Source organism: Felis catus, chromosome A2, assembly GCF_018350175.1.
Source record: "Felis catus isolate Fca126 chromosome A2, F.catus_Fca126_mat1.0, whole genome shotgun sequence".
NCBI classification, from domain to species: Eukaryota; Metazoa; Chordata; class Mammalia; order Carnivora; family Felidae; genus Felis; species Felis catus.
In genome coordinates this window covers 99,172,154-99,199,215 of record NC_058369.1, presented here as the reverse complement: position 1 = coordinate 99,199,215, position 27,062 = coordinate 99,172,154, and the positions used below count along the sequence as shown (strand labels likewise).

General features: G+C 39.5%; 1 protein-coding gene and 1 non-coding gene across 5 annotated transcripts in view; both read right to left on the bottom strand.

Moving 5' to 3' along the window:
* The window catches only part of DYNC1I1 (dynein cytoplasmic 1 intermediate chain 1), a 313,957-nt gene that overhangs the window by 96,617 nt on the left and 190,278 nt on the right, over positions 1-27,062 (bottom strand). For all 4 annotated transcript variants that reach the window (XM_023250368.2, XM_045052401.1, XM_045052400.1 and 1 more), the window contains 3 exons: positions 22,912-23,074; positions 20,780-20,879; positions 11,966-12,091 (listed from right to left, as the gene is read on the bottom strand). In XM_023250368.2, the coding sequence (XP_023106136.1) occupies positions 11,966-12,091; positions 20,780-20,879; positions 22,912-23,074 (389 nt within the window). The remainder of the gene's footprint in view (positions 1-11,965; positions 12,092-20,779; positions 20,880-22,911; positions 23,075-27,062) is intronic.
* Positions 3,781-3,934, bottom strand: LOC111559631. The gene has a single exon (XR_002740756.1). It is a non-coding gene; the product is annotated as a small nucleolar RNA SNORA62/SNORA6 family (small nucleolar RNA).

Here is a 27,062-nt window from a genome sequence, read left to right as displayed (position 1 = left end):
CAATCATAAGATTTGATGATTTTTCTGATACACAGGCTAGGGTTTCAAATTTGCATTATTTTATCTACTGAATTAACTATGAATTCTAAACCAAACTAATGCTGCCATGTGTTTTTAAACATCTCTAATCTAAACCATCTGGAGAGGCATGGTTTTGCAAAGGCATCCTTTTCAGGACACTGTGTGGATTTTGTCACTGCTTGAGGTTTTGGCAAACCATCAACATTACTATAATTCTCTTTTATGAAATATAGCTTTTGACTAGGATTTTAGAGTCCTGGGTGTGTGCGTGTGTATTTATATGAGTGTGGGCACTTGTGTGCAGTTTTTGCTTCTGTCCCTTTCTTTTTTCAGAAGACGATATTTACAATAAACTTATTTTACTTTTTTAAACTTATTTAAAGAAACAAAGGTTTTTATTGCATATAAGGAATAAATTTTATTTCATCTACTCAACATAATGTCAGACCAAGTTATTAAGAAATGGAGAAGGACTAAGGAATCTACTCCTGAAATCATTGTTGCACTATATGCTAACTAATTTGGATGTAAATTAAAAAATAAATAAATAAAATTAAAAAAAAAAAAGAAGTGGAGAAGGACTTTTAAATAACCCACCTTACTGGATGTAGGTGCTGGGAATACTTTCTAAACAACTCATTAGAAGAAAACATATCAGCTTTAGAAACCACAACAAAAAAAGTGTAGATATAAAATTATTATGGCAACAATGATTTGTGGGCATGTAAGATATGAGCTCAACACATTTATAAGGAGATTACAACTGAAAATTGACTAAGCTAAATATTTTGCCTAAGAAAAACAACACCTTATTTATTTCTTTGGCTAATAATGCCCATTTCCTTTAAAAATTAGAAATCAAATATAAGCATGGTAAAAGCAAAGTGTAGACTACTTATTACAACAAAGGTTAGAAAACTTCTCCCCGAAGTAAGGATGATGATTCTACTTCCACGGATTCTCTTCAATAATAATGCTTTCAGGTAATTTCAAGAATTAATCACAAAAAAAGGGAATGGATAGCCTTTTGTTGAGAGTCATTGTCTGAAATCAATTAAAATAATAATGTGACTAATGGGGAATATACATCTCTGTAAGTTATAACGACGTGGCATGTTCAAACAAACTCTTTCATCCAAAAATATTAGGCAACTTAAAGATACACATAAATCAAAAGGTTTTGGTCAAGTTTGTAGAGGGGGAAAAAAGGTCTATTTTTAAGAAATACAATGGCCTGGATTCCAGAAATGGATCTGTGCTTATGAGATAAAGATGCCAAAGCAATGCACTAGCACTCCTCTCAGAGGTGGTAGCACCTAGAACACTCTCAGTGGGTGCTAATGTGGCCTGGGGCAATATTACAGCCTTTCTGTTGTTCACTGTTTCCTTTCCCGAAATGACATCCTCCATAGCTACAACTTTGACGGAGAGGGTTCCTTCTGAGACTCCTTTTTTTTTTTTTTTAAGAATTCCTGATATTCTTTTTTTTTTTAACTTGTTTTATTTTTTTATTTTTTTTTTAATCTACATCCAAATTAGTTAGCATATAGTACAACAATGATTTCAGGAGTAGATTCCTTAGTGTCCCTTACCCTTTTAGCCCATCTCCCCTCCCACAACCCCTCCAGGAACCCTCAGTTTGTTCTCCGTATTTATGAGTCTCTTCTGTTTTGTCCCCCTCCTTGTTTTTATATTATTTTTGTTTCCCTTCCCTTATGGTCATCTTTTTTTTGTCTCTTAAAGCCCTAATATGAGTGAAGTCATAGGATTTTTGTCTTTGACTGACTAATTTCACTTAGCATAATACCCTCTAGTTCCATCTACATAGTTGCAAATGGCAAGATTTCATCCTTTTTGATTTCCGAGTAATGCTCCATTGTGTGTGTGTGTGTGTGTGTGTGTGTGTGTGTGTGTGTGTATATATATATATACCACGTCTTTTTAATCCATTCATCCATTGATGGACATTTGGGCTCTTTCCATACTTTAGTTATTGTTGATAGTGCTGCTATAAACATTGGGGTGCATAGGTCCCTTCGAAATAGCACACCTGTATCCTGTGGATAAATGCCTAGTAGGCAATTGCTGGGTTGTAAGGTAATTCTATTTTTAGTTTTTTGAAGAACCTCAATATTGTTTTGCAGAGTGGCTGCACCAGCTTGCATTCCCATCCTGATATTCTTTCAAACCGGCTTCTGTCTATATTAAAATGCTGAAGGATAAAGGAAAAGCACAGTCTGATATTCCAGAGAATGAAAGCCCCATGTAGGAGGGCCCTGGGTCATATGTCTTTAGGAGGGACAGCTCTTAACAGGCATGCTAATTTGGTCTTGGAGGAAAGTAGAACATTTGTCAACCCCATCTTCCTTACTCTTGCTTCAGGGTCTCCAGAGTGGGTTCAGTATGGCAAATGGCCAGCTAGTCTATATAGACTTCAGTGAAGCCATATGAGCTATGTAGAGACCAGGGGGTTCCTTTATGAAGCCTGTGCCTGAGGCAGTCAGTATGAGTACTTAAGCCAAAGAAGCAAATACATCTGTACCTAGCACATGGTGGAAGCAGAGTAGCAGGGATGATATTGAAGCCGTGCACACCAGTACAGCATTACCCGTTATCAAAATTTCAAGATCATTTTGTGCTTGTTGGTAAGATGCCTTCCTCATGTTCTCCAAGTGCTCCCCTCCTTCCCAGTCACCCTGGTCCCTTCCTCCTGCACCTCTAAGTCACCATCTCCCCCATTCAACAACTACAGATGCAACACCTAATACAAAGCAGGGCCACATCTGTGCTATCTGGATGGTGCCATACAGATTACTACATATTTGGAATTTCATTCCTGCATGTTACGTCACTGTAGCTGACACTGAGCAAGCACATACTCTGTGCCTGCCACTAAGTGCTTTATATATATTCATTTATTTTACTGTCGTGTATGACTTGCCCATGGTCACAGAGCTTCTAGGTGGTGGGACCCAAATTACAATCCCAGGCTGTATGGCCTTATATAGTGTTTACCTGTCTCCTAAGACCCAGTAAATATCTCATCATCATCATGTTATGAAACATTTTTAAAAAAAATTTTTTTAACGTTTATTTATTATTGAAAGACAGAGAGAGTCAAAGAGTGAGCAGGGGAGGGGCAGAGGGAGAGGGAGACACAAAATCTGAAGCAAGCTCCAGGCTCTGAGCTGTCAGCACAGAGCCCGACGCGGGGCTCGAACTCACAAACCGTGAGATCATGACCTGAACCAAAGTCGGACGCTTAACCGACTGAGCCACCCAGGCGCCCCTGAAACAAACATTTAAATGATTGAGATAAGAGAATTTTGGAATTGTCTCAGATTCCGTCTTCACCTGGCAGATCATACAAAAGCACACACAGGGATCTGACCGGGGATATGACCAATGTGAGGGGAACTGGCCAAGTGATGGGAAATAGGGCATGGTGGGGACTGGGAAAAAGTGAATAGCTCTTGGGGAGGGAGGCGGCTTCTTCCCAGCTCCAGCAAACTGCTGTGAGGACCTGGTCATGGTGGGTACTCCATAAATATCTGTTGAATGAGTGAATAAGTGAATGAGTGAATGAATGAATCTAAGTTAGGTGAAATTCTTTAGAATATATTCAAGCAAGAAAAATAAGAATGCCAAGGTTTAAGCTTCTTCCCACGTGACCATCATGCAATGATACTGAAACAACCATATGTAAAGAAATGTTCACCTACTACTATAAACCAAATTGTACCCCCCACATTTTTTTTTACTTGTAGAAAGAATTACTATCAAACTCCACTCATTGGGCCAGAGAGCCTTGTGGTGTTAGCAAAAGATTTGCCCTTCATGTAACGCACTATCAACACTTGTGAGTTCTTCGGCCAGCCAGCAGCTTCAACTCCAAGCTCTCACAATGTCCAGATTCCTTCACAAACATATGTTGAAGTCCTACCCCTCAATGTGTTTTTAATGGGAGATGGGGCTTTTGAGGTAATTGGCTTTAGATAAGGTCATGAGGATGAGTCCTCATGATGCTATTAGGCACCAGAAGAGCTTGCTTTCTTTCTCCCTCTCTCTGCCAAGTGAGGATATATCCAGAAGGCAGGTGTCTATAAACCAGGAAGAGAACCCTCACCAGACACCAAAATAGCTGGCACCTTGATCTTGGGCCTACCAGTCTCCAGAATGATGGGAAATTATTTTCTGTTGTTTAAGCTACCCAGTCTATGGCATTTTTTATGGCAGCCCCAGCAGATTAATACCCCTATAGAATCTCTTTTATCCCGACAATAATCTTCAGAGGTAAATAGAATTCGTTCCCTGAGAACACCCGTTCCCCTTAGACCGAGGCTACCCTGACCTCAGTGAATGGCTGGGTGGCAGAGTGGTGAGGACAAAGGGAGGGACAGGCTAGAAAGCTTGCTCATATTGCCGTCTGGCTCTCATTGCACAGCATCAGTAATTCCTGGGGCAATTCTCTGATGAGGCACACCTGGAGAAAGCCCAGTTCAGACAGTATTAGTCCAGGGCATGGGAAAGGAAAGAAGGGCATTCAGGGACTGAATAATCTTCAGTGTTGGGGTTCTGTGCCTTCAGTAATATATGCACATGAATGGGGCAGAGCAGACACTAGTTAGTCTCAGGTTTCATCATAATATTACACTGCAGCGTGATCATTTGCAATATGAGATGGCAAGACAAAGGAAACACTTAAGAAATGATCTGTTCAAAGGTGTATTCTCATGGCATTCTCTGTATCAAATAGCTCACTTGGTCCCTCGTAAGGTGTACAGCCTCCTTCATTGCTATTTTCAGATAATGGATCGTCTACGATACAATCCGTTTGCTATAATCCTGCTGATAATTCTAATTTCCCTAGATGGATTCCAATGGTCAATTCTGCTTGTGCTATTTTTGGGGGAGAGGATTCCAGAAAGAGGGCAGATAAAAAGTGAGAGCTGGCAAGGCATTTTCCCTGCTTCCAGCTTCCTGGGCCAAAAGAGAAAAAGAAGCCCCTGCTGTTTGATTTAATAAGGATCAGTGTCTAGCTCAAGCCTCAATCATCAGACCAGTCATACTCAATTGGTATAAAAGAAGTATTTCCGAATGTCCGTGTTTCATTTCAGCACGTACATGTAAACTCCCTTAGGCTTTTTTCTAAAGGCACAAAACAGCCGCTGTGCTGCTGTTCCTCTTGTCCCGTCTATATAACTTGTATCTTTTTTGTAAGAGCTTAATTTTACATTTACACCATATGCATTCTTCAATTTTCCATAGCTGTGTACTTCAAAAAGTGTATCACGATCTACACAGCAATGGTTGAGGTGTCCTCTTCCGGGCTTCTCCAGCCTGCAGTACCTCCATCATCACAATGAAAACTGGGTTTTAATTACATTAGTTAGCATGTTCTTTGTCCACTTTGTTCTCTAATGACTAAGCACCTATTATATACTTTGATTTTGTCACCCCGGGAACTCATTTTGAATACAGAGTCCTACTTGTCAGAGAACTTTCTTTTCCTTCATCCTGTTACCCTTAAAGGTAAAAACTGCCAGTTATTTTACCAGCAAAACATGGGTTTATTCAGGAAAAAACAGAATTGCAATCCAAGACAAACAAGGTGTAGCAAAGCAGTAGGCAAGTGGGGGAACAAAGGAGAGGCATGCTTTTTGAGGAGAAAAGGGGTAAGTTGGGAAGGCTGTTGTGAACTAAAATCCACTGGAGTAACCTGGGAGCTCAAAGTGTGGTGGCTTTTCATTGACTGCTGCCCGTGCGGGGGATGAGGAAAGTGTTTCCTCCCCTGGCTGGAGTAGTAGAGCAGCATCCTTGTGCAAGGTCAAGTCCGTCTCTTCCTCTTGGGTCTGCAATTGACTATGAGCCATAGGGCATGCATGAGACCTCCCCCTGTCAAAACCTCCTGACTATTTTAGTGAAGTTTCCTGTTATTAATTTTCATAATCCCCTCTTCTTTTTTACTTCTACTAAGTAACCTCTCCTTGCTATATTCCAGAGAAAAGCTTAGAAAATACCTTTTCTTTCCTTTTTTTTTTTTTGTTTTTTTTTTTTGTTTTTATCAGCCAGGCCATATGAAAGTTACCCTTCCTTTAAGTAAAATAAAAGTCCCTGAGCGAGATTCTAACAATTCTCTGGTCATAATACTCCTTGGAAGATGCATTTAAATTAATTTATGTCTTTGTGTCTATAGCTGTTTTGTTGACTTGGATTATGGACCACAAGCTGGGCTGGGGAAGGGACAAAAACTGATGGGAGAAGAAATCAAGTTCATTGCAATAAACCTCATAATTCCATTGAGATGGCAGGAAGTCTCTTTTCCACAACGTGACAACATGGCCTCGACGACTCCCCCAGGTGACTCAGCAGTGTGGTCAGCTATGACCAGGGCTGCAAGTCCTGACTTTCCGTCCCCCTGCTGACCACCAGTCTACATTCCCTCCTGTGTTATCATCACTCTTCATGAGGGCAGCTCTCTTCACGGTCAGCGGGAACCTCACCCAGAACCAAACACTGGAAGGCCAAAAGCCATGAATTGCAATCTCATCTGTACCCTTTACAGAATCTTAAGGAGAAGCAAAGCCACACATAAGAAGAAAGTTAAGTGAGGATTTTAAACACTGGCACCAATGAAATGAGTTGGGATCACTCCACTTCCCGGTTCTGCTTTCCCTCTGAAATGAGGAGGGTTTCAGGTCATTGTCAGTTTCAGGCCATTGTCAAATAATCTTTAAAAAGAGAATGCTAAGAACAAAGAAACCAAATCAGGAAAAAATAAAAGTAAAAATAAAAACCTCTGACCAAGCCAAGCCTCTAAATATAGCTTTTCCACTTACCTCAATGCAGATAATTCTAAGATCTATATTCCTGATTCTATTCATTCCATTTAAAAGAGAAAGACCACACCAGGGTAAGCAATGCAGGGTGGTCAGAATGCATAATCTAATGACAGTGTGTGCAAGCCACTACAGAAGATGTCAGGAGCACTGCCAGACTGTGTGGTGGGCTGACTGGCTGATTTCTATGCACAGTCCACCAATGTTTTCCAAGTATGGACACAGCTCTTACAGAAATGAAAATAGAAAATGCAGGACCAGAGCCCACACTAAAAATTCAGTTTAGCAAAGACATGAAACTGCCCATGGAAGTAAAAGGTATTTGGCCTTGCTTTTCTTAACAGGGAGAAACGAATCTTCATACTGCAATCTTTTTACAATTAGGATAAAAGCCTGTCAGTCTTTGCAAAAGAACACTGAGCTGATGTCTGTGTTTTCTGCATTTGCTTTCTAGGGCCTGAAATAATGCTTTTCTGAGCTATTGGATTTGTTTGCAATTATAGTGTCCTGGAGATTATGAAGAATCAACAAAGATCAGCAAGAAATGGATAACTAGCGCAATATTTAAAAATGATAACAGTATAGTCATCAAAAGGCACCCATTGCTTCTTCCTATCTACACTCCTTCTTCCTACTAAGCAAACTCTCTAACTTTGAAATTACTGGAACATCACAGATGAATGAGGAAGCACATTGAGACTACCTGATTTCAGCAAGATAGTGTCTAGAAGGGACCAGTTGTAGTAAGTAAATTTTACCGAAGATCAGAAAGGATGTAGAAGAAAAGTGATAGGTCAGTGAGTTGGGGTTTTGGTTTTTATCCTTTGTATTTTAATTCTGTGGGCTCTCCAAATTCTCCTTTATGTTGAGAAGATAGTAAGGAGAGCTATGGTAAGGGCCATGTCTAACTGGTCTCTTATAAAATGGCAGGCTGCCGAAAATACATCTTGTATGAACTACACAGCCTTTGCTCTCAAGGCCCACCTGGCCCCATCACTGTGGAGCATGGCCTAGCTGATGGCATGATATAGCTGGTATTGGGTTCCAGTATTGGTTCTACTGCTCATGAGCTGCAGAACCCTTCAAGTACAACAAAGAAGTAACATCTTGGCTCCTTCCCTGTTGTAAGGATCAATGAGATGATAAAGGGAGAAGCACAAAAAACGTAAATTATTTGAGTTCAGTGCATGGTAACCAAACTGCCCTTATTATTCCCCATCCCCCACAATAGTCATCCGCTAACTCATCTATGATTTTCCTGGCTGCCAAGTTACCCCTGGTTTGGTCTCCCACTAGCTCAGGCATACTCAATATTATAGCACTTAGGTTTTCTTTTGGTAGCTACTGGTATTACCTGGCTTTTATCCTACTTTCAAGGATATCCACTTAGCAAGGTGTCTCACTATCCCAAAATAAATGGTACTCTCCAATTCATATTCTCTCTATGTCATATTCAAGGGGGTCTTGAGCCCATTTCTGGAAAAACGACTCTGGGTCTTCTGATCATTCACCACAGAGGCAGATCCCAGCAATGAGTGAGTTGAGGAAAAGAGTGTGGGTCTCCGGGGCAAGAGTGGGTAAGTGGGAAGGGGCAGGGGCAGGGGAATTGGTTAGGAAATTTCTCAGTTTGAGTCAAGTAGGAGATCAGTGTCAGAAAAATAAAGTCAAGACACAGAGCTCTAGATTGGGTCAAAGAGGAAAAGGGACGTGTGGGGCAAGAAGAAAAGTCCCACACTTCCAAATAAAACAGCCAACTAGTTTTGCCACCTTATCATCCCTTTTCTTCATATCTCCTCTACATCCTGGTAGTCCCTGCATATTCATATTACTGCATATTCAAATGAGCTGGCAGCTTTTAAAAATGCCCAGGCTGGACCTCAGACTAATGAAATCAGAATCTCTGTTGGTGGAATGCAGACATCACTAGTTCTTAGAGGTCCAGGTGATTGCAGTATCAGATAAGAAGGTGAAAGAAGCTCTGATCCATTTCTTCTCTATTCACCCCTCCCTCATGACACATAGCTAGAGATGTTACCTGGCTGAATCCCCTACTAATGCGGCAGGAGGCAATACATGTGCTTTGTGGTAAAAAAGACCTGATTTCAAAATTGGCTTTGCTATTCACAGATACCTGCCCTAGTTTCATGACTTCTCTGAGCTGCGGGTTCTCATCAGGAGAGTAACAGGGCTTTATGACAGTGAATGTAAAGATATAAAGAGTAGATTCTCAATACGTGTTAGTACCTTTTTTTTTTCATAAATTCAATGTCATGGAGACATTCTCCATGTCCTCAAATTATTGCTTTTTCTCATGTCTTAGGAAAACTCCCACTCACTTAAAGTCTAATAATTTCAAGGTTGATCTCTCTAGGTATATTTGCTTATTAGCCCAAAGTGATATGGAACTAGTAGGACTCCAGGAATTATTAAAGACATTGATTTCCTGGATCGCTCTGAGGTGAAATTCAGGTATGATGGTTAATTTTATGTGTCAACTTGGGTAAGCTATGGCACCCAGGTTTTGGTCAAATACAAGTCTAAATGCGGGTATGAAGGTATTTTTAAATGTAATTTACATGTAAATCAATAGACTTTGAGCAAAGTAGATTATCCTCCATAATGTGGATGGGCCTCATCCAATCAGTTTAAGGCCTTAAGAGCAAAGACCAGTTTCCTGAAGAAGTACCAATTCTAAACCTCTGTCTCTGTCTTTATATCTATCTATCTATCTATCTATCTCCTATTGGTTCTATTTCTCTGGAGAATTCTGACTAATAATACCGCAGGGATCCTCAGAAGGGCTTCATAATAATGTTTGCTAGGCCCACTTCCTCCTTTTCCTCCACTTCAGAGAGGGATCAAAGCTCTTTCCCGTTCACCTTCCCAAAGTTGGTGATACATTCTACCCCCTACACTTAGGTCAATTTAAGAGAAATAATTTAGATCAGAAACTAGGTACTGTGATGGTATTTAGCAATTAGGTTTCCTTAAGATTTTGTAAATGCGTCTTTCATGAATATGAAGGGCCATTTATATGAACTACTTGTTTATATCTGAGTAGCACAGTCATGATGTTCAATATCTTGAAATGTGTGTGGTTAAATACTGTAGCTATCATTTGATACCTAGAATATCAGAGTCCTCACGGTCTTTTGCACATGTCATTTAACCAACTCCAAAGTTTAAAAGTATTAGAATCCTCACTTTTCTCCCAGTGAGAAGGCTGGACAGAGTTTAGAACCTTCTGGTCACCAGAAGAAGTGAAGATAATAATAGGAATTTGGGGGATAACGGAGATATTTTAGTCAACATCTTTTGGTCAGATATGGAGAGTACCTCTTTTTTTTTTTTTTTTTTTTTTTAATCAGGAGTTTATTTTCTTCTAAAATACATATATTGGATCATTTAAGGGAGAAACTAAAAATGAAATTAAATGTGCACTGGTGAAATCTTCAGTAAATGATCCCAAAGTTACCAGGACAGGAAACAGAGGATGCTCCTTTCAGTCAATACTGGTATTAACTATTGTGTGATAAAATAGTTAATTTTAAAATTCCAGGTAATTCCAAAGACCTAGGAAGTCTGCTTCTTCATTCAGCATTATTAGGTTCCTACTGACCCTTACTACGACGCAATGTTGTGAATAGTAAGCATATTATTAAGTGGTTATCGTCACAGGCTACCTATAGCCAGTTAATATAATAAATTTAAAATATGATAGACATGTACATTGAGCAAAACGATAAAATGTGTTACCTCATGTTTTTAAAAAATCAAGATAAGCCTTTAACAGAATGAAAGTAGCTTAAATGGCACTGTTTTACAAAAATGTGCTTCTGCTTATCCCATAATCCTTTCAGTATTTTCCTGGTAATTCAGCAAACTTCTTAAAACTGAACAAAATTAGGATTTTGTGCTTCTATGTTTACAGAAAGAGCATATCAAACTGACAAATTTGATAATCTTAAAAAAAAAGAAAGAAAAAACTGTTCTTATTTCAAAGGTCCAAAAAATAAGGGTTATTTACTATGCCGACCTAGACTTCTTGTTGTTTTTAAGATAGTAAATTAGAAAAACATGGCGAGAGTTAGAGGTTACTCAATCAGGTTGAAGCTGGGACTTTTATTCCAGCAGCTCCTGTTCCCCAAATTATATCTGATAATGTTCTAAGTCTAAACATATTTGAGTTCAAAATGATACTCAGCTCTTAGATATAAAATGTCACTAAGCTTCCAAATATCAACAGGTTTACCTACCCTCCTCAGCTGGTGTATTTGTATTCAGAGTAATCTGCCACTCAGCACCTCTGAATTGTAATATTTGAGGAACTGAAACTTTGAGCTGGTATGTTTGTTTTGTATTTTCCTATGCATAATCACAGGATAGGAACATTAATAAAGGGGTTGGAGTATTGGTCACTGCGGAGGCCTATGATTTAGGTAGAGTCATGGCAACAAAGCAAAGCTGAATGTGTGCAAGTGTAAAATAGACCTCAGCCTGTATTGTGTTGAATAGAAGAGAAGACAAATGTGTCAAAAGACACAAGGAGTAAAATATCCAAAACCGTTTGAAATGATCATTTCTCAAAATTCAAGAAAGGTTCATGATAAGTACTCCCCTACACCAACTACAAAAACATTATTATCTGGAAGCAAGATGGCACCTGTAAACTTAAAATTGGCCAAGTTCCTTTGAACTATATCTCAAAGAGAGGAAGAAGCTTGAAATGGTAGTGATCTAAAGCTTGAAATGGTAGTGATCTGAGGATGTCCACGTGGGTTGGCAAGCATATGTTGCTGCTAAGCAGAGGAAGTGGTACACCAGGATTTCTTCATAAGCGTGAGCTCTTTATAAACTCATCCTCATGAGAGCTGTTTTAAATAGAAAGAAAATGACACACAGTCCCTGACTGGGCTTCCTAACTGTTTGGAAAGAGTTGCCACTTTCCCCAAACGTTAGGTTACTGTGGGGGAATTTTCCAAAACTGTCAACAATTCCATTTTTATACTGGGTTCTTCCTCTCCACATAAGACAGATGCAAGGCGGCATGAACTATATTTGGTCTTGTAGGAGACGTAAGTTATTTTTACTATGCTGACTCCTACCTGACAGTGAAAGACGTATTCTGGTGTGGTTTTCTTAAACTTCATGTTCCAGACCAAAGCCACTCCATCTGGTTCATGGGGAGCATCTTCATTGTTGTTGTAGGAAGCAACCATCAGCTCGGGGTACTGGATGGAAAAGGTCACAAGGATGAATTATGTCAAATTGCCAACATAAGGAAACTTCCTTATTCCTACAGACACATGCTATATTACATCATTTAAATGACACTGTTTTAAAAATATAATTTATTGTCAAATTGGCTAACATGCAGTGTGTACAGTGTGCTCTTGGTTTTGGGGTAGATTCCTATGATTCATCGCTTACAAACAACACCCGGTGCTCATCTCAACAAGTGCCCTCCTCAATGCCCATCACCCATTTTCCCCTCCCCCCCACCATCGACCCTCAGTTTGTTCTCTGTATTTAAGAGTCTCTTATGGTTTGCCTCCTTCCCTCTGTGTTTGTAACTATTTTTTTCCCCTTCCCTTCCCCCATGGTCTTCTGTTAAGTTTCCCAAGTTCCACATAGGAGTGAAAACATGATATCAGTCTTTCTCTGACTGACTTATTTCAGTTAGCATCCAGTTCCATCCACATTACTGCAAATGGCAGGATTTCATTCTTTCTCATTGCCAAGTAGTATTCCATTGTATATATAAACCACATCTTCTTTATCCATTTATCAGTTGATGGACATTGAAGCTCTTTCCATAATTTGACTATTGTTGAAAGCACTGCTATAAACATTGGGGTACATGTGCCCCTGTGAATCAGCACTCCTGTATCCCTTAGATAAATTCCTAGTGGCGCTAGTGCTGGGTCGTAGGGTTGTTCTATTTTTAATTTTTTGAGGAACGTCCACACTGTTTTCCAGAGGGGCTGCACCAGTTTGCATTCCCACCAACAATGCAAGAGGGTTCCCATTTCTCCACATCCTCTCCAGCATCTATAGTCTCCTGATTTGTTCATTTTGGTCACTCTGACTGGCGTGAGGTGGTATCTCAGTGTGGTTTTGATTTGTATTTCCCTGATGAGGAGTGACGTTGAGCATCTTTTCATGTGTCTGTTGGTAAATGGCACTTTTTTTTTATGTTGTGGCATACTTAATACCAACGACTACTTCAGCCTCTTACAATCTGCTGTCTGTTTCCAGTGTTCCAGGTGTGCTTACACAGTCACCGATAACTACCAAACTGCACACATTACGGGATCTCTCTGCATTATCTGACATTTGGGCTGCTCCCTCCTTTCTCTTATATTGGTTTCCATACATCTTTCTCTCCTGATTCTTTTCCTCACCATTCTTTTTAGTCGCTATAGGTTCTCCTTCTAATACCTATATTCCAGTGGGGCGGTGGACTGTTTTCTGCCCTTTTTACAAAACTCTGTCCATACATTCTCCCTGGGTGATCTCATCTACTCCAATGACTTTAATAAGCTTTAAAATGCTGACAATGTTCAAATCTATATCTCTAGCCTTGATTTCTCTCTCAGCTACAGGTCTTTTTCACACTGGAGATTTCTCTGAGCTACCCACAGACACATCAGATACAATGCATACAAAATGCATAAGGATGAGCTTATTGCCTTCTATAAAAACCTCTTACTCTTCTACTGTACTCTCTTTTTGGTGCCTTTTATCTAACATTCACCTAGCTGCCCAAACCAGACACTCCATGTTCATTTTTACTTCCCATTTACTGTGTTTTACTACTTCCTTAAAACCTTTCAAAGGCATATTTTCCTTCCACCCTTAAAGGGAGGATCTTCTAAACTAATTTCTTACCTGAATACAAGCTACAGCTGCCTAAATGGCTTCCTTCTTGCAGACTTTCCAGGCAACTTTCCAGGCAACTACTAATACTACCCACCACTCCATTCTCCATCCTTTGTTAATATGACTTTACAAAACATACATTTGGCTAAGTCACTGCTCTGCTTAAAAAACTTTAATGGCTCATCATTACTCTCAAGGGAAAATCCAGGTCATATAGAGTCTTTCATGATCAGTCATTTTCCACCTTCTCTGCTTAATCTCTTACCACCTGCCCTCCCTCCTCAACCCCCACACCCTCATGGACTAGTTCTGGGGTTCATAGGTATAGCCTCTATGCCTAGGAGTTTAATACTCACTCTTACTAGAATACCTCTTATGTGTTGTTTCATTAACTCATTCTTTAAAAAAAAAATTTTTTTTAACATTTATTTACTTTTGAGAGACAAAGAGTAAGCGGGGGTGGGGCGGATGGTCAGAGAGAGAGGGAGACACAGAATCAGAAGCAGGCTCCAGGCTCTGAGCTGTCAGCACAGAGCCCGACACGGGGCTTAAACCCATGAATCGTGAGACCATGACCTGAGCGAAGTCAGACACTCAATCGATGGAGCCACCCAGGTGCCCCTCTTTTTTTTTTAAGCATTTATTTATTTTGAGAAAGGGAAAGTGCATGAGCAGGGGAGGAGCAGAGAGAGAGAGGGAGAGAGAGAGAATCCCAAGCAGGCTCCACACTGGCAGTGAGGAGCCTGATGTGGGACACAAAACCATGAACCGTGAGATCATGACTGGAACCAAAACCAAGAGTCAGATGCTTAACTGACTGAGCCATCTAAGCACTCCTGACATTAATTCATTCTTTAAAATTCAACACATGCATCAAGTCCTTCAAACAATCCTAACTTTCTACCACCCTTCCTCATCTCTCATAGGCTCCCTTAGCATTATTGTGTGTTCCCCCATTAGAGCACTTGTCAAACTGTACTATGGTGTTTTCCCACTTATGTCTCTTACTAGTTTGTAAGCTCTCTGACTGTAGGGACTTATTTTTATTACCTTTTAAATCTAGTATCTTGTAACCTCTAGCACATAATCAACTTGTGTCAAAATCTGTTGAAATACAGATGCTGTTTTTATTTTAGTGACGCTGTGCTCAGTAGAAAGACATATTTAATCCTTTGTTGTCAAATGATGTCTACAATTAAAAGCATAAGTGCAAGAACCACAATGAGTAAAATAATAAGGACTCTAAAGTGAACAGAAATACCTACTTACCCTGTGTGAATTCTGTGCTGTGTGTGTAATTAAACAAGCTGGGGATGAATCTTGTGAGGGGTGTTTATGAGTTAGAATCCATTTCATGAAAATGCCATTCCTACCTGGCATTCCCATAAGGCGGCACCATTAAAAATAGCATCAGGATTATAGCAGATTATATCACTCTTTGCTCACAGATAACTTAATTTTCCATCCTTTCTCACTATTTTGTATATATATGTATATACATACATATATTTATATACATACATATATATGTACACATACATACACACACATATACATATACCCACACATACATCTTCTATTAGAAGATGGTCCTTATAACTTTAAACATCAACTTTTTTTCTATCAATAACAATTAAACCTGAGTCTTCTAGGTGGCTTTATTAATTTTGCAGCAACCTCAGCTTAAGAAAGCTGCAGGAAATTACAATTGGTTGGTGCGGAGGAAGTATAATCCTACAAGACACATATATGCAGCCACCAGGGGAAGTAATCATTCTTTATTAGAAAATGTTCCTCAGTGGCTGAATCGAAAGCCCATTAGGAAAGGCCTTTGATTCAAAGCCCATTCAAAGAAACTAATATCCAGATAAACACAGAAGTCTCCAGGTTGCCCATCTGAAGTTTAACTATGTCACATGTGAAAGGCAACTCTATAAACACCAACAGCCCTGCCGCAGTGACCAATGAGCAGCCAGATGTGTCTGCAATAATATCCCACAGCTTCACATCTGGGTCTCATAGTTGGCTCCCACTTGTAGTTTTTTTTCTTTTTTCCATTAAAAATTTTAAAATCATTTGGCTTTAAAGCTTATTTTGAAAATAGGGAGAGTTTTAGTAAAATACCAGTGAAACGCCTTTCGTGTAATTTCTATAACTGGCATCACAAATCCCAAAGATACTGATTTAACTCATATCTCATGCAAGCTTTTATGATTTCAAAGTCCTTTCTTATGTGCCTTTTCCTATCATTTGTTTGAACATGACTAGTCTTATTTTCTTACTCTCAAATGAAAAGCAAATATCTGAGCAATTATTTAAAACCTGAATGTTAAAATTATGATGTTAAAGGGAATATGAACAACTAGGAAGTTTATAGTTACTCATCAGGCTGGATTATCCAATCTTTAACCTAGGAGAATTTTACCTGGAGATTACCAGATCTGTTCTTAAGCTCTTTGTTCTTACAGAGAATAAAATCAGACATTTATCAGAGAAGAAGGAACCAATATGTTTTCAGGCCCATTACGTGTCAGACGCTGAGCCGGGTGATACATTTACTCATTGGCTCCTTGCCATCCCCAAGAGCAGAGGTGGTTTTACCAGCCTTACAGATGAAGAAGCCGAGGGTCTTAGAGTAAGTAACTCATTGTGAGTTATGTTGCTAATAAATGAAGATGTGAGAGCCTTACTTGAAGTCTGTTTGGCTTCAAAGGCCATGTCCCTTCTAGTCCACTGTGACGTGTCCAGTGCCTCCTACGTATATGTAATTCACTGCACCAGGTGAAATGTGCGACAAGAATGTCAACAATAACATGCTTAGCTCTATAGAAGCTCACCCTTACGTAGAGGGAGGAAAGGTAAGACACATGTATGAATAACTACAATGCAAACTTAAAGGCAGAGCATGATAATGTGCTATGGTGGAAGTGTAGAAAAGGTTCCTTGGAAGTACAGAAGAGGAAAGAACCACCTTAGTTGGGATACGATGTGGCAGGGAAAGAAACTGGAAAAGACTTCTAAGAAGAAAGGATCCATGCTTTGGGCCTTATCAATGGTAGATTATTAGGAGGGAAGAGAAAAGGGAATGTGGGCAAGGGTACAAATATGAGTGCAAGAGATGTATCTTGGTCATCTGCCTGGTTCACAATAATTATCTCATTTTTGGAGATTCCCTCAGTACATAGGTATCTAACTTCTCAGGGACAATTAGTTCATTGCAGGGTTGATACTTAACCCAGCACAGATCACATCCCCTGAACTGGCTATGGTAAATTTTGAACTGAGATACAGAGCCTATGTATCTGTATCTGGGCTGGCGTATGAGTCAGGTTATGACAGCATCCTATTGGTGAGGTCCCTCAAGCAGCCTGGATCTCTACTCTTTCCGAATCCCAGTTCTTCTTTTCTGTGGATTTCCTAAGTGCATGGGTGCCTCTCTAGTAAATCACCCATTTTGCTTACGCTAACCAGAGGTGAAATTTTCTTAACTAATGCAGCATGGAGCATATTCAGGAGGCTTCAGGTTGTTGCATTTGGCTTGGAGGTAGGTTATATGAAGATGTAAACAAGCAGAAAGAGCTGGAAATGCGTCTGGGCATCCTCATAGATGTTGCCAAGTACAGGCTGATGATTTTAGACTTTACTTTGGGGACACTAGGAGTTATATTCAGCAACTACTAATACTACTGCCACTACTACTTTCACTGGCCACATTTATGGAGCACTTTTCATGTACCAGATGCTTTTTAAGTCCTACTGCTTTAAGTACATTAACTCATGTAATAGTCAGCATATGAGCGAGGTATTATTACCATCATCTTATGAATGATGAAGCTAAAAGTAAAGAGAAGCCAGGCAACTTGCTCAAGGTGATACTGAGAGTTTATAAGTAATCTTTACAAATATTAATCTGGTCAAAGTGCTTATAATGGCTCAACAGTATACAGACTGGAGGTAGAAAGACCAGTTAGGAAGCCACTTCCTAAGATAAGCAAGAAGTAGAGGGCATGGCATAAAGTCAGTGTCAAATCCACCTGCTAGTGGACTTGAGCTGGTATCTATGGGAGTCTTCTTGCTACTATAAATTTGATTGGATGTGGAAACTAAATGAACTATCAAAGATTACTCAGGTTTGTACCCTGGATAGCTGCAAGTTTGGAGGATGCATTTTACATGGGAGAGGAGTATATATGATAGGAGTAAGGTCATGGATGTGGTTTTGTACAAGCCTGGAAAAGCTATCATGCAGTACATGGACAGTATTATTGGCTCACACTGTTCAGCAATGGTCAGTGAATGACAAGGCTGACAGAATTGCCCGAGTGCCACTGTTTCTTCCAGGGAATGATGGTTGGTGGATATTTACAAATGTTATAAAGTTAAAGTGTTCCTGCTCCAGAAGCCCAGAAGATCAAAGCAAAGCCGCGCGGAAACCTTACGGTTTCTTCCTTGTTCTCCCCTCTGTTCCACTCAGGTAAACACCCCAGACACACAGGCCACTATTAGACTCTGAGACTGTGCCTCTTGCTCTTCTTTCTTAACATTACTGAATTGCATCCAGAATCATTTAGAAGAGTCTGCATCCCATAACCATATAAACCTGGTCCTTGGAACCCCATAAAAATCTTATGATGTAGGAGCCGAGGATTCCAATTCCTTTTTCTCATGCTCCACATAAAACATGCTTTTCAGAAATGCAAACCTCTCCTCTACAGTGTAGATGAGTAGATTATACAAAAATGGTGAAAAGTACATGTGGTCTCTCCATGGTAGAGTTTCTCGCTCTTTACAGTTTCAGTTCTTGCAAAAGACGATCACACAGACCCCCATGTGGAAATAAATCCTTCCACAGCCAATACGGCCATCACATGCTGTGGCCATGCAGGGCCCAGCCCCGCTGATGCTCTCTCCGCCAACTCCTCAGGGAGCATTACCAACTGGCCCCGGGAACACGGTAGAAGTCACCTTTGAGGAATGTGTCAGATAAGATTCCTGTGTAATTTCCAGACTCAGAACAAGTGAACAAGCCGAGCTAAGTGTTTCCTCAGGCTTGGATCCGATTTCTGTGCATACACCCGAGCGTGCTCACGGACCACCCACATGCTGGCGGGAAGTGGCTGGGCCAGCCCTGCTTATATTAGTCTCTGCACGATCATGCACTGTGTGCTCTGTTGTTTGCATGTAAAAGGAGGTTCAAGAGGAGAGAACACCGGCCCACTTGGTGGTTGATGACAGTCCAGTTGTGAGGGATTACACTCTTCAGTTCTCCTGTTCTCCAGTAGGATTAAACAGGGCTCTTCACATCATCTGTTTCACAGCTCTGCCTAGAACACACTCTCCTCCCCTCCATTGGTCTAAATCCCAGTCTCCCAGAGAGATCCTGCACTTGCTATCTGCCTCATATCATTCAGCACTTATAACCTCTCTTGGTTCCAGATTCAAAAGTCCTTTGTGAAAGGCAGTGGTAAAGAGAATAGCCCTGAAGTGCAAAGGACTTGAGTTCAAATCCCCACATTACCACATCCTGACTGAGTGACTCTTAGCAAGTTACTTAGCTTCTCTGAGCCTCAATTTCTTCAGTTGCAAAATGGAAATAGTAATGACTGCTTCATCTGAGTTATGAGGCTGAAATAAGCTAATGCCTTCAGAGAAGCCGGCATAGTGTTTAGCACATAAGAAACACAAATTAAAAGTTAGCCATGATTTAAAAAAAAAAAAGCTAGCCATGATTATTATTCCCAATAAAAACATACCCTATAAGAAAACAGAAACTGTGTTGCACATCCATGCCCAGAACTTATTCCTATTTTCCTCATTGCCATTATATCGTTGTCATTGCAGGAAGGAACATAGCGTGGTTGTTACAAACGTGGGCTCAGAGGTCAGACCACCTGGGTTCAAACTCTGGCCACCTCACAACTAGGCTGTGTGCACATTATTTAACTGCTCAGTGCTGGGTAATCTGTCAAGTAGTTGAGTTGGCTCTTCAGCAAAGTGACTTTTGATAAATTTGCCTACTTTCACTCTGAATACCACACTAAGGAGCATAGGATTTTCTCTTAGAGGCAACAGGGAGTTTTAATCCAGGGAGTGGCGTGATCAGATTTGCATTTTAGAAAGATTATTTGGCTAGGGGTCCAGAGGGAAAACCATAGATGAACAAGCACGGATGTAGAAAGACCACTTAGAAGGTTAGCATTATCACAGATGTAAGGTGATGCATATGAGTGGAAACAGTCTATCTTGGTGACAGACTGGGTCTGGAAGATTAAGGGGGGAAGTTGCTAATGTTATTGATGAAAGTTCTGCTTTAGGGCCTTGGGTATATTGTGATGTCTTTAACTTAAAGAGAATGCAGTAGGAAAAAAATTCAGATATGTGAAAATAATGAATTAGTGATTACAGATCCTAGGAGACACCTGAGTGGATCTGTCTGGTGTGTAAAGTGGAATTTAGGAGGGGGATGGGTGGGAGATATCAGTAGGCTACCATGTAGTGCTTGAATCCACAGAAGTGGAAGAGGTCTCCACCAGACAGCCTATCGGGAGGAAAAGGAGAGGCTGGGGGCACGACCACGAGGACCACAGCAGTGTACGAGAAAAAAGAAGTTTTGGGGAAGTCTGAGAACTAGCAGAGAGTAATGTTGTGGAACTCAATGGAAGGATATTGTTCTTAGAATACGAGGAAGTCAACTAAGCTGGATGACAGAGAAGTCAGGGCAGATGAGGGCTTAAAATAACCCACAGGATTTGATGGATAGGAAATCCCTGGTGACCTTAATGATAGCAGTTTTACAGACAAGATGGCCTGGCTCCTTGTCTGGTACCTAACACATAGTAAGAACTCAATGCATATGGATGACAGGGTGAAAAATTTAAACTGAAATTTTAGTAAAATGGGAAAGAAAACCAAGAGGCATAGAAGAAGATTGTAGGCTGGCGAACACATCTAAAGTAACGGAGAAAATCTCTCATTTTTAAAATACAAATGCCACGAGGACACAGCCCAGTTTGTCTCGTCCCAACAATAATTCTTACCTGCAGGGACCAGTCCATGCAAGTGACTACTCGGTGCTTGGACCAATGCTCATCGTAGAATTGACGATTGAAAGAAAGGTTGGCTCCAGCCTGGACATCCCTAGGAGGGTTTAAACATCAGAGACAAATGTGATGCTTCAGAAAGGGGCTTTATCTCTGCTGCTCATATGGAAAGAATGAAATGGCAAGAGCACGGCACTCACTGAGGCCAAAGCATCAATTTACATAGCAAGCGCTGATCATAAATAAATGAACTAACAGTGGTGTCCTTTATGAAAAGTTTTCCCTAGCCTGGCCCAGGAAAGGTTTCCATGTGTTGTTTTAAACCTGGTATGAAATGTCAAATAATTATCTGGCTCTCACCTTGACCAGTCCCGAAAGCCTTCTCTTCCTCCTAACAAGTTCTATCTTGAAGCAGAGTTTACTAGAAATCTCCCAGCTATCAAGGGAGCAGAGCCCACTTGCAGATTCTTTGATATCAATACCACCTCATCTAGCCTTAGACCAGAGATGATACGCATGTTTCTATTTACCTGTAATATCTGAGTGGTTGCAGTGTTGCCTCCCTGCTCAACAGCAAGTGGTAAGTTTTATCATGAGACAGGCATAGCGGAGAGTGGGAGATTCACCAAAAGTAGTAGATACTTAACATAGACCAAAACATTATCTGGGCCCAGGAATACATTTTGGCCAGTGTCTGCTTGGCTGATACTCAACTGGCCACAAAACCTCCTTTGCAGAACCCTGCACTGGTCATGCATTTGCTCCACAAGACTGAGTGCAAATTGAGTAATGCTGCTTCTGTGCCAGTAGCTTTTGGACCTGCACAAAAAGCTACCTATATTTCTTTAGCATCAGTTCAAAAATTCCTCCACACTCACTTTCTTCTGTTCATTTGCTTCATCCCACTGCCTTGCACCCTGTATCACTTGTCTTATACAGATCTTGTTCAGATGGTGACTTGGCTCCAGACTATTTACTTGGGCTCCAAATTGGCTGACTAGGACTCTTTTTTCCTGCTAACCCTTCTTCAACTCCACCACTGCAAACTCAGGCAAGAGGTACGCACCCACAAGTAACTGCCAGGCACCCAAAAGGAAACAGGACACAGAAAATCAACTGAGCCACAGAATAATGGCTTTTTCAAAGAACAAAAGCATCTCATAATGTGTATACGCAAACTATTACTGTCTCTTTGGAGTAGTCTAATGATGCTGTCAACTGCTTAGAATATTTTCAGAACCTCCTTTTGAAACTGCTTTTGGAGCCTCTGTTACATTCCCTTAAGCATCCTCAATGATGATACACTGTTCTTTGAGAATGTATTTGAATTCTAGAAACAGCAAAAAGCCAAGTCTGATGACTAAGGCAGGTGATCTCAACTTTTCATATTGTTGTTGGCCAAAAGAAATCAGTGGCTAGATTTATTTCTTATAAATTCTTATAAAGTGGCTAATAAACCTGGCTAGATTTATTTCTTATAAAGCTCATAAAGTACCTTCCAGTATACCCACAGTGATGGTTGACGGCCGCTGCCTTTCACATTACATATGCTACGGTCTCAGAGAAAGTCATTTGGAGGATCATTTGCTTTTATTGATTAGTTTTTAGTTTATCTTTAAATATATCCCTGCACAGGTGTTGCCTATAAGACACATACACATATACTCATGGTATCAAAAAGAAGAAAAGGGTTGCAGTCTCTCTTAGCTGTTCCCCACATCAGTGAAGGGCTCCCATATCTCATGTTTATTTTGTTCAGCTTCCTGTTTGCTTAGACATCAAAAATAGATCTGCTGGATACAACACAAATCTCCTTTGCTGCTTATAAGAATGTTTTCTCAGAGGACAATGTACGTGACTCTGCCAGTCTCTATCACCTGGACTGTTCCCCAGATATCAAGTTCAAAAGCATTTCACGGAAGCACATGATAATTACAGGGAAACTCTAAGCCAGAAGTTATAACCAAAGCCCTTAGTCAAAGCTGTTCAGCAAGATCAACCCTGGAATTTCATCCTCCTCTGATTTGTTTGGTTTAAGATTTGCCTAGTCAATACATAAGTGAATTTAGAATCAACAATAATTTATCGCAGTATTTTTTTTTAAAAGAACATGCACACAAGAAACTAACCCATCTTTTTCCTCTAACTCTCGACCGCTGTAGTCAAAGAAGATGTCAGAGTCTTCTGCTAGTGCTCTTTCAATTACCCGTATTGTCCGATCAAAAAAGATGAGAAATTCCTCTGAATGAAGGATCTGCTGTTTTTCTTCCTCTGTCAGCTCCCGTGGAGGGGCTTTTTAAGTAAAAGAGATTGTCAGGAAAGAAGAAAAGGACAATTAAAACATTTCAAGAGGAATCCAACTCTTGAAAGAGACTATTTACCAGAAAAGTGATCAGACAGTGAAACAAACCATTGTTAATATTGATTCTAAATAACTCCTAAATTCACACCAAAGGTTTTTATAGATGTTTCCCCTGATAATTACAAAAAAGATTTCATATCTAGACTAATTACTACTTTGAAGAGTTGAAAAAGATTACAAATGAAAATAAATTGGTGTTTTTAGCTATCAATTCTGAACGTTACTTTCTTTAAAACAGAACTTGAGAAACAGCTCAAAGAGTACATAATAGAAAAATCTGTAAAACTAAACATATTGCATACTACTATAAAGGTGCACATGTGAAATCACTAAGAAGTATCTATAATATCATCTGGGTAGCATCTTTCCTCTCTCTACTAGATACATTCATTCTATTTTAGATGGTTAGTTGCTAAGGCCGGCTGACTGTTATATAGGTTCCGTTCAAAAACTGAAACATGACCTTCCAAACCTGCTTTCACCTGAGATACCTTCTGCTTCTTTAAAAAAAAAAATTTTTTTTTAACATTTATTTATTATTGAGAGACAGAGAGTGAGTAGAGGAGGGGCAGAGAGAGAGGGAGACACAGAATCTGAAACAGGCTCCAGGCTCTGAGCTGTCAGCACAGAGCCCGACGCAGGGCTCGAACTCACAAACCGCGAGATCATGACCTGAGCGAAGTCAGATGCTTAACCGACTGAGCGACCCAGGCTCCCCGATACCTTCTGCTTCTAAACAAACGTGGAACAAATAAACACTTCTAGAAGACACCTCAAAATAATTTTTATGCCTTTCTTTTCTAGCATGATTAATCTTACTGAACTAAATTTGAAGACATAAAATGAGAAAAAAGACATTAAATAATTAGCAGTATGTCACAGTGTCTGAAAGTCAGCTAACCTCAGAGTCATGATTAGGTAACACAGACTGTTCCTTCAGTGGCAAGGTTTACATAAAATGATAGAGAAAAGATTAGGAACTCCCCCAGACCGAAAAGCCCTCAGAGGTAGAAACTGTCAGCTGAACTTCTGTGGTTCTTCAGAAACCCCAGGTCAACAACCTTGCAGAAAGCACTCAATACATGTTTGATGGCTTACTTTCTGTAGGACCAGACGGTCCTGGAATTTAAGTGACAGGAGGAGGGTAGTGCAATGCAATCAGTGTCGAGTTCCTAGAGGAGTCTCTCACCCACAGTCTTGCCCAACACTTCCGCTACCATCCCCATAACCATTTCTACCTGACCACTGGCTCAGAAAACCATGTAGGTGCAGTCAGTGGTAGCAGGTTTTATGCAACTGTTATTTGTTTCAATTGCTAGCACCCCGAAGCCATTGTCCTGTGAAATCTGAACTGTCTGGAAGCCCTCCTGTAGACCCAAGGATCTCAAGCCTTTGATGTTCATAGTGTCTTCCCCCTTCCCACCTCCCCGTCCCTGACCCAGACCACAATGCAGGGCATCTGGCAGGTCTCCAGAATCTGTATATTTACAAGAAACTGGAATTATTATAATGCAGTTGGTTCACACCTTGAAAAATATTCTCCGGACAATACTATAACGAAACATGATTCACCTACTAGAACAGACGATCATTTCACAAAACAGTTTACCCTGCAGTTTCTAGTAGCCCTGCATATAGTTAGATACATTTCTTTGCTGCTGAAGCCTCCAGGGCCCTTAATATGCCAATGTGTATTGGGACTCTCCAGGAACATCCATCAATACCTGCTGAGCAGAGTTGCCCACACACTAGTTTGTGAAACGGTGAAACTGGCAATGTGTGGCTGTCAATAACAAGGACTCTACAAAACCAACCTGGAATCCAACATTGACTCTGCCCTTTGCTAACTTTGATTTTTTAATCAATTAAAGCTCTCAGAGTAGCAGTTTTATCTATAAAATGAGGTAATGATACCAAAACTTTAAGTCAAGGATTCAGTAACTGGTAATTGAGTAGTAATTTATTAGTCTACTTTCTAAAACTCCCATAAATGAGGCATTTGGATTTTTCACTCTTATGTAAGTTCAAGAAAATAGTAAAACTACTAAATGTAACCAGGCAAAAGGAAAAAAAAAACCCAAAAAACTTTAGGTTCATGTTGTTTCGATAGTACTGTCACATAAATAAATAAACTTCACTAAACAAGGATACTATAGGGTCAAGAAGAATGTCTTATTCTAAAAGCCCATGTTCATATCTTAGTTACTATTGATGTATGACTTGAGACCCATCTGAAATTAAGCAGAGAAATGGTCATTTGTTTCTCCTTATCGTTTTTAAAAATAATATTAAAAGTATATAACCTACTCTCTGTTTATCTTTTTGAGTTACTTCTATTTCACCTGTATCTTTCCTTACAGGTCTATTACCTTGAATAAAAAGTAGTATCTGTGTAATTTTCTGTAATTTTTTCTTCCCTGTAGCTTATTGTCACTTTGATCTCAGCTTTCAAGACATACAACTTCTTCTCTAAAAGAAACATAAATGGCTGATCAAAGTGTATTTGCAGAGGCCAAGTTCAGGTAGGTGAAGCAGTAACCTCTCCAGATATTATGTTTGACAATACAATATTTGGCTTGAAATTAAATTGCTACTGAAGCAAAACAAAGGATATATTTTATATTAAGCTTTGATGTCTAACAGGGATCAAATGACATGACTTGTTAGCATAAAATAATAAGATGCATGTACAGACAAGTACTTTTTGAAAGTCATAAACAATATTCAACTTAGGAATTAAATAGGGCTATAGTTATTTTTGATAAAAAATCCCAAACCTCCCATATTTAAAAATCTTTAAATTGATAAGTGTTGTTGCAATGTAATGAAAACATAATGGAGTATCCAGGAACCGCAACCAAAAGCTGTATTCAGAGATAAACCTCTCCAGACATCATATTTCATGAAAGAAAATTGGTTGATTAATGGAATCCTCAAGGTTCAAACTACAAGCACAAACAATTAGAATCAGAATTGTATTACTCCAGGGTAGACCCCAAATTCTCCCTGATATATCTGTTTCTGTAGCTTTTCCCTATCCCTGACCCCTAACGAATTATTTTCAACATGTTCACTGCATAAAAAGGTATTAATTAATGTAATAGCAAAAGACATATGAGAGCAAAATATATAATTTTTGGCATTTACAATCATTGGTTTTTCTTATTAAGTTAAGCAGAGCTATTATAGCAGGTTTGTTGTTTGTTTTTGCAACACAAAACGTAGAGTATTTCTGCCAAGAGTTAAAAATATTTTATGCATGTAAAGTGGCCTTTTTTTTCCTTAAAAAAAGAGAGATTCTTTATGAAAAGTCGAACACATAGATAAAACTAACATATGATCCAAATGGAAAGACAGTTTTCATACTTGCCAGAATTTACCTGAACAGTTATATTTAGCTTGAATAACAGCTGTGAAGACAATGTACTGAATTCATGAAACCTGAAGTTTAGAAGATGGTCTAAGTCTACGACTTCGTGCTTGCAAGATTAAAATCTAGTATACGTCTTATTTTAGAGTCTTCTTTTTTTCATAATAGAAATGTGAATTTCTCTTAGTTTTGTAGATGAAAATATTTGTATATGTGTCTTTATGATGATTCTATCCTATTTGGTATGTTTTCTTTAGTTTTTTTTTTTATTGACGTTAATAGGTATTTTTCCATTTATTTCTTTAATTTATTTACTATATATCATATTTTTTGGTTTCAGGCTTGGGGGATTTTTTTCTCTGTAAATCTATAAAATTCATAATGAAATTCACAATTTATATTGAGTACTTTACAATCTTTCCTTGAGTTCAAGAGCTATTTTACAAAAATATTCATTTCAGAAATGTCTTGCTTTGTTTAAAAGATACAGCTTTGAGTTTCAGTATGAAAAATTAAATCTTTTAAATATTCTTCAAGAATATATGTAA